We start from the raw sequence: 14,024 nt of genomic DNA on the forward strand, positions 1-14,024 counted from the left end.
CCCCAAGCTCCCACCCTTAACCCGCCTCTTCTTCTCCCCCCCTCTTTACTCCGCACACCACGTCCTCGCTCCTCCTGCCCGCGGCAATCAGCTGGCTTGCGACATTCATGGGGCAGGAGGGAGGGGGGAGGAGCGAGGACTCGGCGCGCAGGCTCCCCCCCTCTCCCCTGCCTCCTGCCCGCAGCAATCAGCTGGCTTGCGGTGTTTGGGAGGCGGGGACGGAGGGGAAGCCTGGGCGCTGAGTCCTCGCTCCTCCCTCCTGAATGCCGCAAGCCAGCTGATTGCCCTGGGCAGGAGTCGGGGGGAGGAGCGGGAAGGTGCTGATCTGTGGGGTCTGCCAGTGGGCGGGAGGCGCTGCGGGGGAGGGAGGGCGTAGGGGAGCTGATGGGGCTGCCAGCTGTGGACAAAGCAGACAGCCAAACGACGTTATAGCGAAGCATTGCACAACTTTAAATGGAGCACGTTCTGTAATCGAGGAGGGACGTAAGATTGAAACAACGTTAAGCGAGAGGGTGTTAAGTGGGGAGTTACTGTAATTTAGCTCTATAAGATTGAGTCCCTAATCCATGAACTCATTTACAAAACTTTTCTTAAACATTACAGGAATATATTGTCTCATACTATAGAATTAGAATTTATAATCCCTATTCCATGATGAGATACATTATAGCTAAAAGATATCTTTAGTTAGTGTTTTTTTTTTTTTTTTTTCCCCTCAAAGCATTTTATTAAAAATTTTAAGATCATTGATTTGTATCCACCCTGGTAACAGGAAATGGATTCACAAACTTTTCCTGAGGTTTCTTCCTCTGCATGGGGCTTAGCTGCCGGAACTGACTAGATTGTGCTGGAGTCTTGAATGGATCCTGGCTCTTGGCATAGCTGGACCTCCCTGGTTGTATGTCCCCTGTCTCCCATCTTCCTTCTCCTTGCTGTTCACTGGAGGAGTCTGCATCCTGGACTCTTCAGAGGAACCCATGGTGCTCTGCAGGGTGCTGGTGGGGTCTCTGCCAAGTGAGCCAGGCAGCTTGTATTAAAAGCAGCAGATGTGTGGCTCAGCACCAGATCAACTATTGGGCCTGACTGGCCTTCTGGTATGCCTGCTACAGTTCCTTTGCTTTCATGCAGCACTGCTGCTGATCCCTGTCATACCCCTTTGCCTGCATCCCCTGTGCAATCTGTCTGTCAATGTCCATATTTCCAGGACTGCTCCGTAACTGTGCTTGCACAGACTGTTCTTCCCACAGGCCCAAGAACTCCAATGCCTCCTGTCTACTCCAGGCAGGCGCACGTCTGGAGCATGTAGGCAGCATGGTCCATTGGGCACTTGTGTGCAACATGGAAGAGCTGCTAGGTGTACTTATCAAACTTGGAAATCAGGAAAAGGCATTTAAAAAATGTGGGCTTTGTACAGGTTGTGTGTGGCTCCTGGTGTCTGTGACCCCTGGGCAGTGGAGTTCAGTTGTGACCAGTGTGGTCAGTGTCTGGCATTGTGGGACAGCTGCTGGAGAACTGTTAGGGTCAACCTAGGTCACGGTGTCTATACTTGCACTGCATCAACCACGACAGGCTGACTTCCCCGAACAGCATTGCCATAATGGGGTACTTACATCAGTGGTAGACAAATTTTGAGCATAGACACAGGCAGAACTAGGCTGACGCAAGGTGACTTACATAGACCTAACTTTGTAACGTAGACCAAGCCTCTGTCTTTGTGGCTCTGTAAAATGCATTGTAAAATCATTGTTGGAGAAGTTGTTTTATAGATACCTCGGCTAGCACAGAGTTGCCAAACTCTGGTCCTATCAGTACAGGCTCAACCAACTGCTCTTAGTTTTAAAAAAAAAAAAAAAAAAAAAAAAATCATGGTTTTGCTTCCAGTTGAAGCAAATTTGACTTAAACCTTACTTTGAGTGGGTTGTTAAAAACACAACTAACTGCAACACACTGAGTTAGATAACAACTCTGTGTACTTAAGTACTTAGTCTGACAAACTATACACCAAATGTAAACTCAGTACAGAATTTGAGTTTGATTCTCTTAGTATTTTCAATACAGGAAAAAGAGGAAGATCCTTGTGATTTGTTTAATGTAGAAGCTTTGTAAATGAATTAGGTAATTTTCATAAAAGTAAGATGAAGTTCCTGTCAAAATTTATATTATAATTAAAACAGTTGAATAAGGTTTCTTACTTTTTCAGTTCTCTAACTGCATGACAGCTTTCCTCTTCCAATGTTAAAAGGTGTTTTCAATAAATTCCAAGGCCTTAAATCCGTTTTAGTTCCCACTGACTGTAACTTTTCCATTTCTTCCCTTCTAATTTGCTTCTTTTGCACAAAAATCTTCTGGCTTCTCCTGTGCCTTCAGAGTTAAATGGCTTTGTATTGTGGTGTTTACAAGACAGTTCAGTAGCCTCTCTTTCTAAATTAGCTGTACACACTTGGTTCAGCCGCTATAAACCCTCAGAAGCTTTTCTTCCAGTGAATGATATTAACTTGCAAAGATTTTGTTGAATGTGTGTGTGATTGAGCTCTTGTGGGTTTCCCTACCCTTCTGTAGTAGTGTACAAAAAGAAGATGGTGCCTTTCTGTTGGGGGGTGATGGGAGGAGGCTGTGTGTGTGTCCCCTTCCCCCTCTCCCTCTCTCAGTCCAGCCAAAATGAGGTGTCCATTCTTCTATTTCACATGCAGAAGTTGGAATATATGGCCCACTCCTGCACCCATCTACTCTCCCTACTCACATTCTCTGGTTTGTCCTTTCCAGAATAGAGTACAAAATTTTACCTTCTACCCTTCACATTTTTCCATGTACTTGTCCCACTCTTTGCACAACCCCACTTAATTTGGTCTCCGAATATACTTTATTTTATTTATTTTTCTTCAAGCTTCATTTTTCCTCCTTTTCTCTAGCACAGTATGTCTGTGTCATGGTCATGCTCACACTCACACTCACTCACTCACTCATCTCATCATCAGATAGCAGTTCCTTGTGGTACATATATAGAGCTTGGTTATATGGAAAAAACATAAGGGCAGGCAGTTGGAAAAACTCAATTTGATAGTGCAATTACATAATTATTTATTACCCTCCACCCCATTTTGTATTTGAATCCTGAGTAATCTTCCTGGGTCTAGGGCTCTATATTTCCTTTGTTTCCTAATCTTTCTCTGTCTGTATTCCATACAGCTTTAGACTGTCCCAGTCACTTTTGCAGTTTGGTTTTGTCCTGCTATGTATATTTGTTGCTACTTTAATTTTAGTATTGTCTGAACCTGATCATTCTTGTGTGAAAAAACAAATCCCTGGGTGGGTGGGAAGAGTCATGAAGCAGCCAGGTGGGCTTTAGAGAGATGACCTGAAATGACTGCGAGGGGATGGTGCATGTGTGCCTTAAAAATATATATATAACTCTTTGCCCCTTGGAAGCCTTGGACTGCGCTACAATTAGTGAAGCTTAAGCCATTGGAACAGGAATAGCTTTGCACACTTTCTGGCAGTGCTTTGTGGGCCACAGCCTGAGAACCACTGCGTCACCCTGTCCCCATCTCTTCTCAAACACTAGATTTTTGTTGGGTCTGCATCTCTCTACAATGGGTAGCTGTAGTGGCACAGCTGTGCTGCTGTAAGGTACACAGTGTAGACATAGCCTTTGTCACTATGGGAGCTCTGCTTTTAGTAGAATTAGTAGTAGTTTAAACTTATAAGCCACATCAGTTGACCGACAATTTCATTCACAACAGTTGAGAGATTGCATGTAGTAGCTTTTGCAGACTTTAATCTTTGTTCCACTAGACTGTCTTCCATAAGATGGCAGTTTCGGTAGATACATGTGTCCTAGGAAAAGATGGATGATGCACAAACCGTATCTCTCTGAGCTTTTGCTTCCTCCTGTAAGTTAGTCATTCTTGTGGGTGGACATCTTTCACTGCTCATCCAGAATTGCTGCCCGGAGACTCAAAATGACATTTCAAGTAGTCTGATGTACTGGTCAAATAGACTACCAAATCTTTCTACTTCACCAGCTTTAAAGAATACATTTAGAAGTGCTTATAAAGAGTTGCTTGATGAGGGGAAACTAATTATTTGGCTTTTGTTATTTTAAACTACATGAAATGGAAAAACTTGGATATTTAAGCTGTGAACTGCTAACAATCCTTTTGTAAACAAATTTCAAAATCATTGAGGATGGACAGATGTGTTGGTGGATATATAAGGGAGTAGGACAGTAGATGAAAATGTACTGTCCTTTTAGTTCTGGACACTTCTGGCCAAAATGCTAATTTGAACCTAAGAAAACTTAGTCTTAACCTGGTCCTTTAGTAGTTTCTTAGCCACATAAAATCACTTTTGCCTGCTTTACGTGCTTCTGAGGCAGAAACTATAATCCCAGGGGATGTAGCATTTCAGGTCTGAGATATACTGGCAGACCAGTGTGGTATGTTCAAGCTTCTCTATCAGAACTAAATTCTTTCTAGTTCTCTCTCAATACATCTCTTATGAGAGGCACTCAATTCTTCTACCCCCTTTTTAAATTAAAACATAGCTTCCCCTCCCCCCCCAGCCTAAAATCATAAGGAGAAAAGCTACCCTTTTAAAAAAAGGGGGAATGTGGCAGTAAAAGAACATTCACGGCTTATAACTTACAGTACTCTTGCAATTTTAACTTTAATCACTGATCGTGCCATGAAGAATCAGTGCTCTTGTTTGGCAATGGAATAAGTTTTAGATCGAATACAATACATAGGGAGAAGTTTTTCATGTCTTGTATTGAATAAAAAACTTTCCTGAAACTTCCTGAATTTTTTTAAAGTTTAAATGTAAAGTTTCAAGTGTGGGGTGTGTGTAGTGTGGGTTTTGTTGTTGTTGTTTTGTTTTTTGTTTAACTTCCTTGCAGCTTAGCATTACTTGAAGAAAATTATTTTATGTATAAATTATTCTTTTAATTAACCAAACATCTGTAATTTGAATCCTTATCCCCTCCATGTTTTTTGTAGTGTGCAACACGCCATTCAAGATGGTGCCTTATAACGTCACGTACATTCTATACAGCTGAATATGATCCCAATGAAAAGGTAAGTTTATAAAATCGCTTGAGTATACTGTACCATAAACATTATTTGAAAGCTAAAAGTTAATCTTTTCTCCAATGCTTATGCTAACACTAGTAGTCTTAGTGAGACTGCCTGTCACTAGCAAAACTCCTTAAATGTTGGATTTAAAAAAAAAAAAACAAAACTTACTCTTCGGGCAAATAAATTATCCTTATTCTTGGGAGTGTATTTGCCCATGCCCTGGACATAATGTACATTTCTTTCACATTTAAAATAGTTATTTACACCACACGTAGTCATTATTTTTGAAGAGGTGGAGTCCCCATTTCTTGAGAATCTTTAAAGCTAGATTGGACAAAACACTGCAAATTACTATAGACAGCAACTCTGCTTTAGCAGCAGGACATTTATTTAATGACCTAACATGTCTTCCAAATCTAATGTTTACAAACAGTTCACATGCTAGGAAGGTAAAGATGAGACTTTATAGGGCTAGCAGAGAAGAGTAAATTCTCAAGTTTGAGGAGGTTGCCAGCTTTTTTTTTTCTGGCCCACTAATTGACTCAGGAAGTAGCAATCTAGGTCTGCAGCTACTAGCCAAGCAAAACTTTTTCTAATGGGAGGTACATTCACTTGGCTTCCCTCTAAGTAAATCTGCTTGGATGATTGCAAATACTTTGGCTGCATGTGCTTTGGTATTGAGGGGAAAGTATGGCAGCTGTGTTTCACTCTGGGGAATACAAGCCATAGATTTACATGTCTGCATAGAAGCAACTGACAAGGGATGACAGCTATATTAGAAAATGAAGGGCAGGGGGAACGGGAGTTGTAGAACAGTTTCTTAAAAGTAACTTCATTCTTGGAGAATTAGATCATGAATTTGCACTTGCAACATTTCCTACAAGTCTCGACTGTCACTTATTCAAGACTGCTCCTCCCTCTCCCACTATGGTTAATTTCCTCTCTGTCATGAGGATAGCTCTGTATTGGCAGTGAAACAGGGTGCTTAGCTTCCCTCAATCTGTTAATTGGAAGTCCTGTGAGTACGTGCAGGGGGTAGTGGGTGTCAATGGAGCTCAAACTCAGTTATCTGAACATTATTTAAAAAAACTGAATCGGACTGAATTTCAAGATCTTCTACTAATTAGGGGAAATGATCTACTCAGGAAAGACATCACACATTGCTTTTGAGCAACATGCTGTTTCTTGCTGGATGTAAAATGTGTCCTCTGTAATAGCAGGAAGAAGAGTTCAGTGTCTCCTCCTGTTAGTGTGTCTATTGCAGAATTGACTTATTTTATTTCACATAACTATACTGGTTTAGCTCCCTTTGTGGCCAATCTTATTTTGGAATAAGTGGATTTTTTTTTTTTTAATTTGGCCTAAACACTTCCCAAAGCAATGTAAGAAACTGAGGCTGGGAGGGGGGGAGGCACTGCTATATTGAAACAAGTGTTTCCACACCAGGAGACCTAATAGTATAACTACAGTGTCTTAAATTCATACCTTGGCTTACAGTGCTGTAACGTTACTGTGTCGACAGGCCCGTATTCTAGTATAACTGTGTCTGCACTGGGAGGGTACTGCCTCTTGTCACTTCAACTACGCTGGCATAATTAAAACTCCTAAATGTGGACAGGGCCAAAGAGTTCAAGCCTGATGGAACAGCAAATTCCAGTTCAGAGTTGGCAAAATTACATGGAGACCAGTTTGATCACTGTTGATCTGAATTGATTGTCTTCCTTTCAGTCAGAATAATCAAGATTAGACTGTGGTATGAACAAAGGTTTTTTTTCTTCTCATTTACACAAGGCCCACCTCAGATTTTTTTTTTTTTTTTTTTTTTTTACTGAAGTTTTGTTTTTTTTAGTTATATTTGTCTTTAAAAAGAAAAATGTTGATTCGTCAATATCTTTCTTCCTCCTTCAGACATTTGAGAAACTCCTTATTGCCAACAGAGGAGAGATTGCATGCAGGGTAAGTTATAACTTTAAAGCGTTTATCATTCTTGAACTTTTTTGCTATAAGATTAAATACTGAAAACTCTCTCTTTTTAAATAAATAGGTGATTAAAACATGCAAGAAGATGGGCATTAAAACTGTTGCTATACATAGTGATGTTGATTCCAGTGCTGTAAGTATTGTCTGATCATTTTTGTTCCCCCCCCCCCCCCTTTTTTTTTTTTTTAAGCTTCTTTCTGAACAACAAAGGAATTAAAGTGTTGCACCACTTGGCAATGTGACACCTAACCTTTAGGCACCTAGGAAATCTCTAGAATCCACAAAGCCTGAATTAGGTGCTTAGGCTCCATATACAATGCATGGGGAGCAGTTAGTGTAAACCTGGCCTAATACAGCAAAAGTAAAGTATCCTACACTAGTTTAGATAATAACTTTATTACAGAGGAAGAGGTAGCAAGTGGATAGCCATTTTTTTTTTGTTATTTGACTCTGACCAACTGGAAATAGTAGGTAACTAGTAAGTATTTGTAAAATGAGTTTATACAAATGGGGAAGGGAGAATGAAGCAGTATAAGAATGATGGAAGCGAAAGTTGGGTTTCCAAGAGGTAGGTAGACTAACGGGAAAGTCTTCTGTGGGGTGAAATTATGGGGAAAAAGTTGGTGTTCCTTTATTTAAAAAAAATTGTTAAGGACTGTTGAAAATCATTCCAGGGGACTGAATGTCTGAGTACTGATAATGGCGTAAATCTATCTTTGGTACTTATAGCCCCATTGCCATCGTATCTGAGCACCTCACAGTCTCTTCTGTAGTTCTCCTCTCAACATCTCTTGTGAGGTAGGGTGTACTCTTCCCCATTTTTGTAGATGGGGGAACTGAGGCACAGAATTTAAGGGCTTATCTACACAGTGCCACAACCAGATTAGAGGTGTGAATTGTAGAGCTCTCTGACTGCCCGTGTAATACCCTACTGGCATAAACTTAAAGGTACCTACTTCATGTTAACGTAGTCTTGTTTGTTCACACTGACGTAGTCCCTATTTCAAAGTATCTTTAAGTTTACGCCAGCAGGGGCTACATGGATCATTTTAGAGTGCATCACTTCAGGGCACTCTGCAATTCATACCCCTGTAGTCCGGACCAGCCACTAACGACTTGCCTGAGGTCACACATGAAGACTGTAGGAGAGCAGGGGATTGACCCTGGGTTTCAAAACCCAGGTTAGTGTCTAAACCCCTGGATGGTCCTACTGGACCATCCTTTTGTCCCTGAGAAGAATAGAGTACCTTCATAACCTCTGGCTGAAATTCAGTCCAGGCCAGTGGTAATTGGAAGATATTGCTGTTCAGTGTACTGTGAAATGAGTTTTTGGTCTCTTGTTCAGTTCCTAGTGGGCAGGTGTCCATGTCACCATTATCAGTAATGGTGCTTTTGCCAGTTTAGTTGGAAGCCAAGGATTAAGTGGGTGCCGTGAATAGCCTACTGTTTCACTAGGGTATGCCTACACCGCAGCAGGGAGCATGCCTGCTAAGTATAGGAAAATGAGTGAGTTAGTTAGCATGAAGATAAGTTTGAGATGGTAAGATGGGAAAATTGAAGCTATTAAGGCCATAACCCAGGGTTATGTTGTAGCTATATTTTGATTATAACTGGTTTTAGCACGGTTTTTAGTGAGTGTTTTTGAGAATTGTGATTTTTTTTTTTTTTTTTTTTTAATTATTAAAATGCTGTCTATATTGATAACATGGGAAGGGTATTGGTGCAGATGTTAGTTTAAACTATGTATAATGTAAAAAGCCAATAAAGAGGTGGCAGAAATGTGAACATGGTAATGCATAGGTTTAATGTTAATTAGCATTATAAAAGGAGTAGTTTTGCTAAATTGTGGAAAACTCTAGTTAATACCGAAAAGTATATAATTAAGGGCAAGTTTACACTACAGCTCTGCTGGCCTAGTGCGGATGTGGATAGCGTGAAACTTGCATCACTTAGGGTGGGGGCTTTTTCACATCCCTGAGCAACGTAAGTTAGATCAACTTAAGCAGCAAGGAGTACTTGTGGCACCTTAGAGACTAACAAATTTATTTGGGTGCAAGCTTTCGTGGGCTAAAACCCACTTCATCGAATGCATGCAGTGGAAAATACAGTAGGAAGATATATATACACACAGAGAACATGAAAAAATGAGTGTTGCCATACACACTATAACAATACTAATCAATTAAGGTGGGCTATTAGCAGCAGGAGGAAAAATTTTTTTTTTTTGTAGTGATAATCATTTCCAACAGTTGACAAGAAGGTGTGAGTAACAGTAGGGGAAAAAATTAGCATGGGGAAATAGTTTTTACTTTGTGTAATGGCACATCCACTTCAGTCTTTATTCAAGCCTAATTTAATGGTGTCCAGTTTGCAAATTAATTCCAATTCTGCAGTTTCTTGTTGGAGTCTGTTTGTGAAGTTGTTTTTGGTTGGAGAATTGCGACTTTTAGATCTGTCATTGAGTGACCAGGGAGGTTGAAGTGTTCTCTGACTGGTTTTTGAATGTTGTAATTCTTGATGTCTGATTTGTGTCCATTTATTCTTTTGCGTAGAGACAGTCCGGTTTGGCCAATGCCCGAGTGGCATTGCTGGCACATGATGGCATATATCACATTGGTAGATGTGCAGGTGAACGAGCCTCTGATAGTGTGGCTGATGTGATTAGGTCCTATGATGGTGTCCCTTGAATAGATATGTGGACAGAGTTGGCAATGGGCTTTGTTGCAAGGATAGGTTCCTGGGTTAGTGTTTTTGGTGTGTGGTTGCTGGTGAGTATTTGCTTCAGGTTGGGGGGCTGTCTGTAAGCGAGGACTGGCCTGTCTCCCAAGATCTGTGAGAGTGAAGGATCGTCCTTCAGGATAGGTTGTAGATCCTTGATGATGCGCTGAAGAGGTTTTAGTTGAGGGCTGAAGGTGACGGCTAGTGGTGTTCTGTTACTTTCTTTGTTGGGCCTGTCCTGGAGTAGGTGACTTCTGGGTATTCTTCTGGCTCAGTCAATCTGTTTCTTCACTTCAGCAGGTGGGTATTGTCATTTTAAGAATGCTTGATAGAGATCTTGTAGGTGTTTGTCTCTGTCTGAGGGATTGGCAGAAATGTGGTTGTATCTTAGAGCTTGGCTGTAGACATTGGATCGTGTGATGTGGTCTGGATTAAAGGTGGAAGCCTGTAAGCAAGTATAGTGGTCAGTAGGTTTCCGGTATAGGGTGGTGTTTGTGACCATTGCTTATTAGCACTGTAGTGTCCAGGAAGTGGATCTCTTGTGTGGACTGGTCCAGGCTGAGGTTGATGGTGGAATGGAAATTGTTGAAATCATGGTGGAATTCCTCAAGGGCTTCTTTTCCATTGGTCCAGATGATGAAGATGTCATCAATGTAGCGCAAGTAGGGTAGGGGCATTAGGGGACGAGAGCTGAGGAAGCATTGTTCTAAGTCAGCCATAAAAATGTTGGCATACTGTGGGGCCATGTGGGTACCCATAGCAGTGCCATTGACTTGAAGGTATACATTGTCCTCACCCACAGCTATTTCACATTTGGGGACAAAGTCACAAAGTTCAGCCACCAGGTTTGCCGTGACATTATCGGGGATACTGTTCCTGACTGCTTTTAGTTCATCTTTGTGTGGAATGTTGGTGTAGATGGCTTCTATATTCTATATCTATAGTGGCCAGGATAGTGTTTTCTGGAAGATCACCAATGGATTGTAGTTTCCTCAGGAAGTCAGTGGTGTCTCGAAGATAGCTGGGAGTGCTGGTAGCGTAGGGGCCTGAGGAGAGAGTCTACATAGCCAGACAATCCTGCTGTGTGGGTGCCAATGCCTGAGATGATGGTGCATCCAGGGTTTCCAGGTTTGTGGATCTTGGGTAGCAGATAGAATACCCCTGGTCAGGGTTCTAGGGGTGTGTCTGTGCAGATTTGTTCCTGTGCTTTTTCAGGGAGTTGCTTTTGGTAACCCTCAGTGGGATCAGAGGGTAATGGCCTGTAGAATGTGGTGTTAGAGAGCTGCCTAGCAGCTTCTCGTTCATATTCTGACCTAGTCATGATGACGACAGCATCTCCTTTGTCAGCCTTTTTGATTATGATGTCACAGTTGTTCCTGAGGCTGTGGATGGTGGTGTGTTCTGCACGGCTGAGGTTATGGGGCAAGTGATACTGCTGTGGAAAAGCAGCGTAGACCTGCCCTCAGTTACAGGGTTATAAGGCTATACTTCATTCTGTTGTCAGTGGACTGATCACCCATTGATACACCATTCTATCTTTAAATGTGAGTATAATTGTAGTACCTGGTAATTGTCTGCCTGTCTGCTTACCTAATCATTTTTCTTTAGAATAAAGTTTGGCTCTATCAGTCAGAGTATCATCCAGGGTTCTCTACTATATTAAATTAACTGACTCTAATGGTCTCCACTCAGGGTCTGGTTGGGTAGCCACGGCCACAACCCTGGACTGCCAAGGGGGTTGTGGGGCGGGAAGCCTGAGCCCTCCCACTCTACTGGGCTCTGACCCAGGGCCCTTTTAGCTACCACTAACCTGGCAACCAAGTCTACTTAAGGCTGTCCTCCCTGGGCCTCTTCCACTTGTCCTCCCTTAGGGTCACCTCAGTCCAAGGCCTTCGCCTGATGGGAAAATCCAAATCTCAATGAAGCAAGAGGGAATCGCCACTGTCCAGGGCCACAGAATACTTCCCTCTCTGCTTGTCTCTGTGGAGGGTCCTCCCTTTCCTCGTGGAGGGCCCTTTTGGGCAGCTGCGTCAGAGCCTTTAGGTTTCGCTCTGCTCTGCTGGAGTTGTGGGCTGCAGATCTGCTCACCTTCAGCATGGCTCGCCAACTGAGTTAATTCGCTATCTTTTAATTCCTCCAGCAGATGGAGCATTTGCTGCAGGTGTGGAGGGGCGGGGCTGGCTGAGCCCAAAATGAGCCCTTTAGCCCTTGTTGCTCAGTGTGGGGTTTGTACACCCCAACACACAGAACTAGAGGCTTGAACCGAAAAACTGATTGGGAAAGCTAAGGCACAATAAACCATTTAATATTAATTGGGAACATATACAATTCCAGCAAAGTTCCGAACCACACTAATAGGGGAGAATGGGGAAAGAAAGAAAGAAAGGCAGAAGCAAGAATGAAAAGCTTAAAGAATGTCTGGATGTATTCAAATAATTTTGCTGTGATAACATGGGGTGTGTTGAGTGAAATGAAGTAGTATCAAAGACATTTGGGGTATGTTTACACTGCACTAAAACGCCCCCACGGTACCAAGTCTTAGAGCCTGGGTCAATTAGCTCGGGCTGTGGGGCTAAAAATTGCAAGGTAGATGTTCAGACTCTGGATGGAGTTTGGGCTCTGTGACCCTGTGTGTGTGTGTGTGTGTGTGGGGGGGGGGGGGGGGGGGTGGAGGGTGGTGGTGGAAGGAAGGAAGGGTCACAGAACTTGGGCTGGCTGAATGTCTACATCAGTGGTTTTCAAAGCCAGTCCGCCGCTTGTTCAGGGAAAGCCCCTGGTCGGCCGGGCTGGTTTGTTTACCTGCCGCGTCCGCAGGTTCGGCCGATCGTGGCTCCCACTGGCTGCGGTTTGCCGCTCCAGGCCAATGGGGGCCGTGGGAAGCGGCGTGGGCTGAGGGATGTGCTGGCTGCCCTTCCCGCAGCCCCCATTGGCCTGGAGTGGCAAACCGCGGCCAGTGGGAGCTGCGATCAGCCAAATTTGCGGACGCGGCAGGTAAACAAACCGGCCCGGCCCACCAGGGACTTTCCCTGAACAAGTGGCGGACCAGCTTTGAGAACCACTGGTCTACACTGCAATTTTTAGCTTGGTAGGCCCAAGTCAACTGAGCCAGGCCAGCTGCAGCTGTGCCACAGGGCTTTTATTGTAGTGTAGATGGCATGTAAATGGCATTTTGGTCATGGAGGACAGATGAGGCCCTGCAAGACTACAAAAGGACAAACATAGTGTCTACTTAAGTACCTAGGGAACTAAACACTAGTAAATATAACTGTAGCATTTAATGAATTATTGTAACTACTTATTAAGCAGCTTAAAAACACCTAAAGGAAAGCAGATGAATAATGTGGATTCCTTAAAAGAAACAGTACTGAAACAACAAAGTTTTAAATCTGGTTGTATTTTTGTTAGTATAATGGATAACAAGTTTAAACAAAACATCTATTGGGGGGAAAAAAAAACCCTATGCATTGGAAAACTAAAGACATGATCTGTTATTCCCACCATGTTTCCTTTATTCACTATCAGTCAAATTTTCCTTTCTTAAGAAAGAATTCTCGAATTCAGTCCTCTAATTATTCAGGGTTGTGTACACAAATTGGAGGGGAAGGGGGTGAGTGTGCATGAGCCAGGTTTAGATAATGTAGGTAGAAGAGTCCAGATGCTAGACTGTACCAGCACATCCTTTAACACAGCATGGAAATAAGAGTGGCTCCATGCTATCTACAGTAGTGTTTCTACCCTTGGTACTATTAGTGTAGCTGAACTGGTGTTGATCATGAGGTCTGATCCAACACCTGTTAAAGGAAAGTGTTCTAGTGGACTTCAACTTCAGTGGGCTTTGGATCAGACCCCTAATGTCTGCTTACAAGCAGACAAGACTCATTTATCTAACCACAGGTCACTGCAAAGGAGTCAGGAGCCTTTCCTGTTTCCTATGTTTGAGGGTTGGGGGACTCAGAGGTCTCTTTCCTTTCCCCCTCTTCCCCCCCCCCCCAGGCTACCACTACAAGATCTCCTGGATTAAGATAATGACCATCCTAGGCAGCTGTCACAAAACAAAACGAAACCAACAAAACGCCTACTTGGTGGAGGGGAGACCCATGTTGTGCACAGAGGAGTGGCTGCCCAATGTGAGGTGAAACCGGGGTGGCCGAGAGGATTCAGGCCAGCAGCCACCTCCAGTCTCCTGCCAAAATTAATGGGGGTGTGGATTAGTAAGGAGGGATGGGTTACCCCAATATTTAGGACTAAATATTT

The 14,024-nt window shown here is 43.0% G+C and overlaps 1 protein-coding gene across 1 annotated transcript in view; it reads left to right on the forward strand.

Annotated features, from left to right (window-relative positions):
• The window catches only part of PCCA (propionyl-CoA carboxylase subunit alpha), a 398,317-nt gene that overhangs the window by 6,468 nt on the left and 377,825 nt on the right, over nucleotides 1–14,024 (forward strand). Inside the window, exons 2-4 of the mRNA XM_024205358.2 lie at nucleotides 4,995–5,072; nucleotides 6,981–7,028; nucleotides 7,117–7,185. Of these exons, the coding sequence (XP_024061126.1) occupies nucleotides 4,995–5,072; nucleotides 6,981–7,028; nucleotides 7,117–7,185 (195 nt within the window). The remainder of the gene's footprint in view (nucleotides 1–4,994; nucleotides 5,073–6,980; nucleotides 7,029–7,116; nucleotides 7,186–14,024) is intronic.

The sequence above is a fragment of the Terrapene carolina genome, unplaced genomic scaffold (genome assembly GCF_002925995.2).
Source record: "Terrapene carolina triunguis isolate 2854851 unplaced genomic scaffold, T_m_triunguis-2.0 Scaffold21, whole genome shotgun sequence".
NCBI lineage: Eukaryota > Metazoa > Chordata > Testudines > Emydidae > Terrapene > Terrapene triunguis.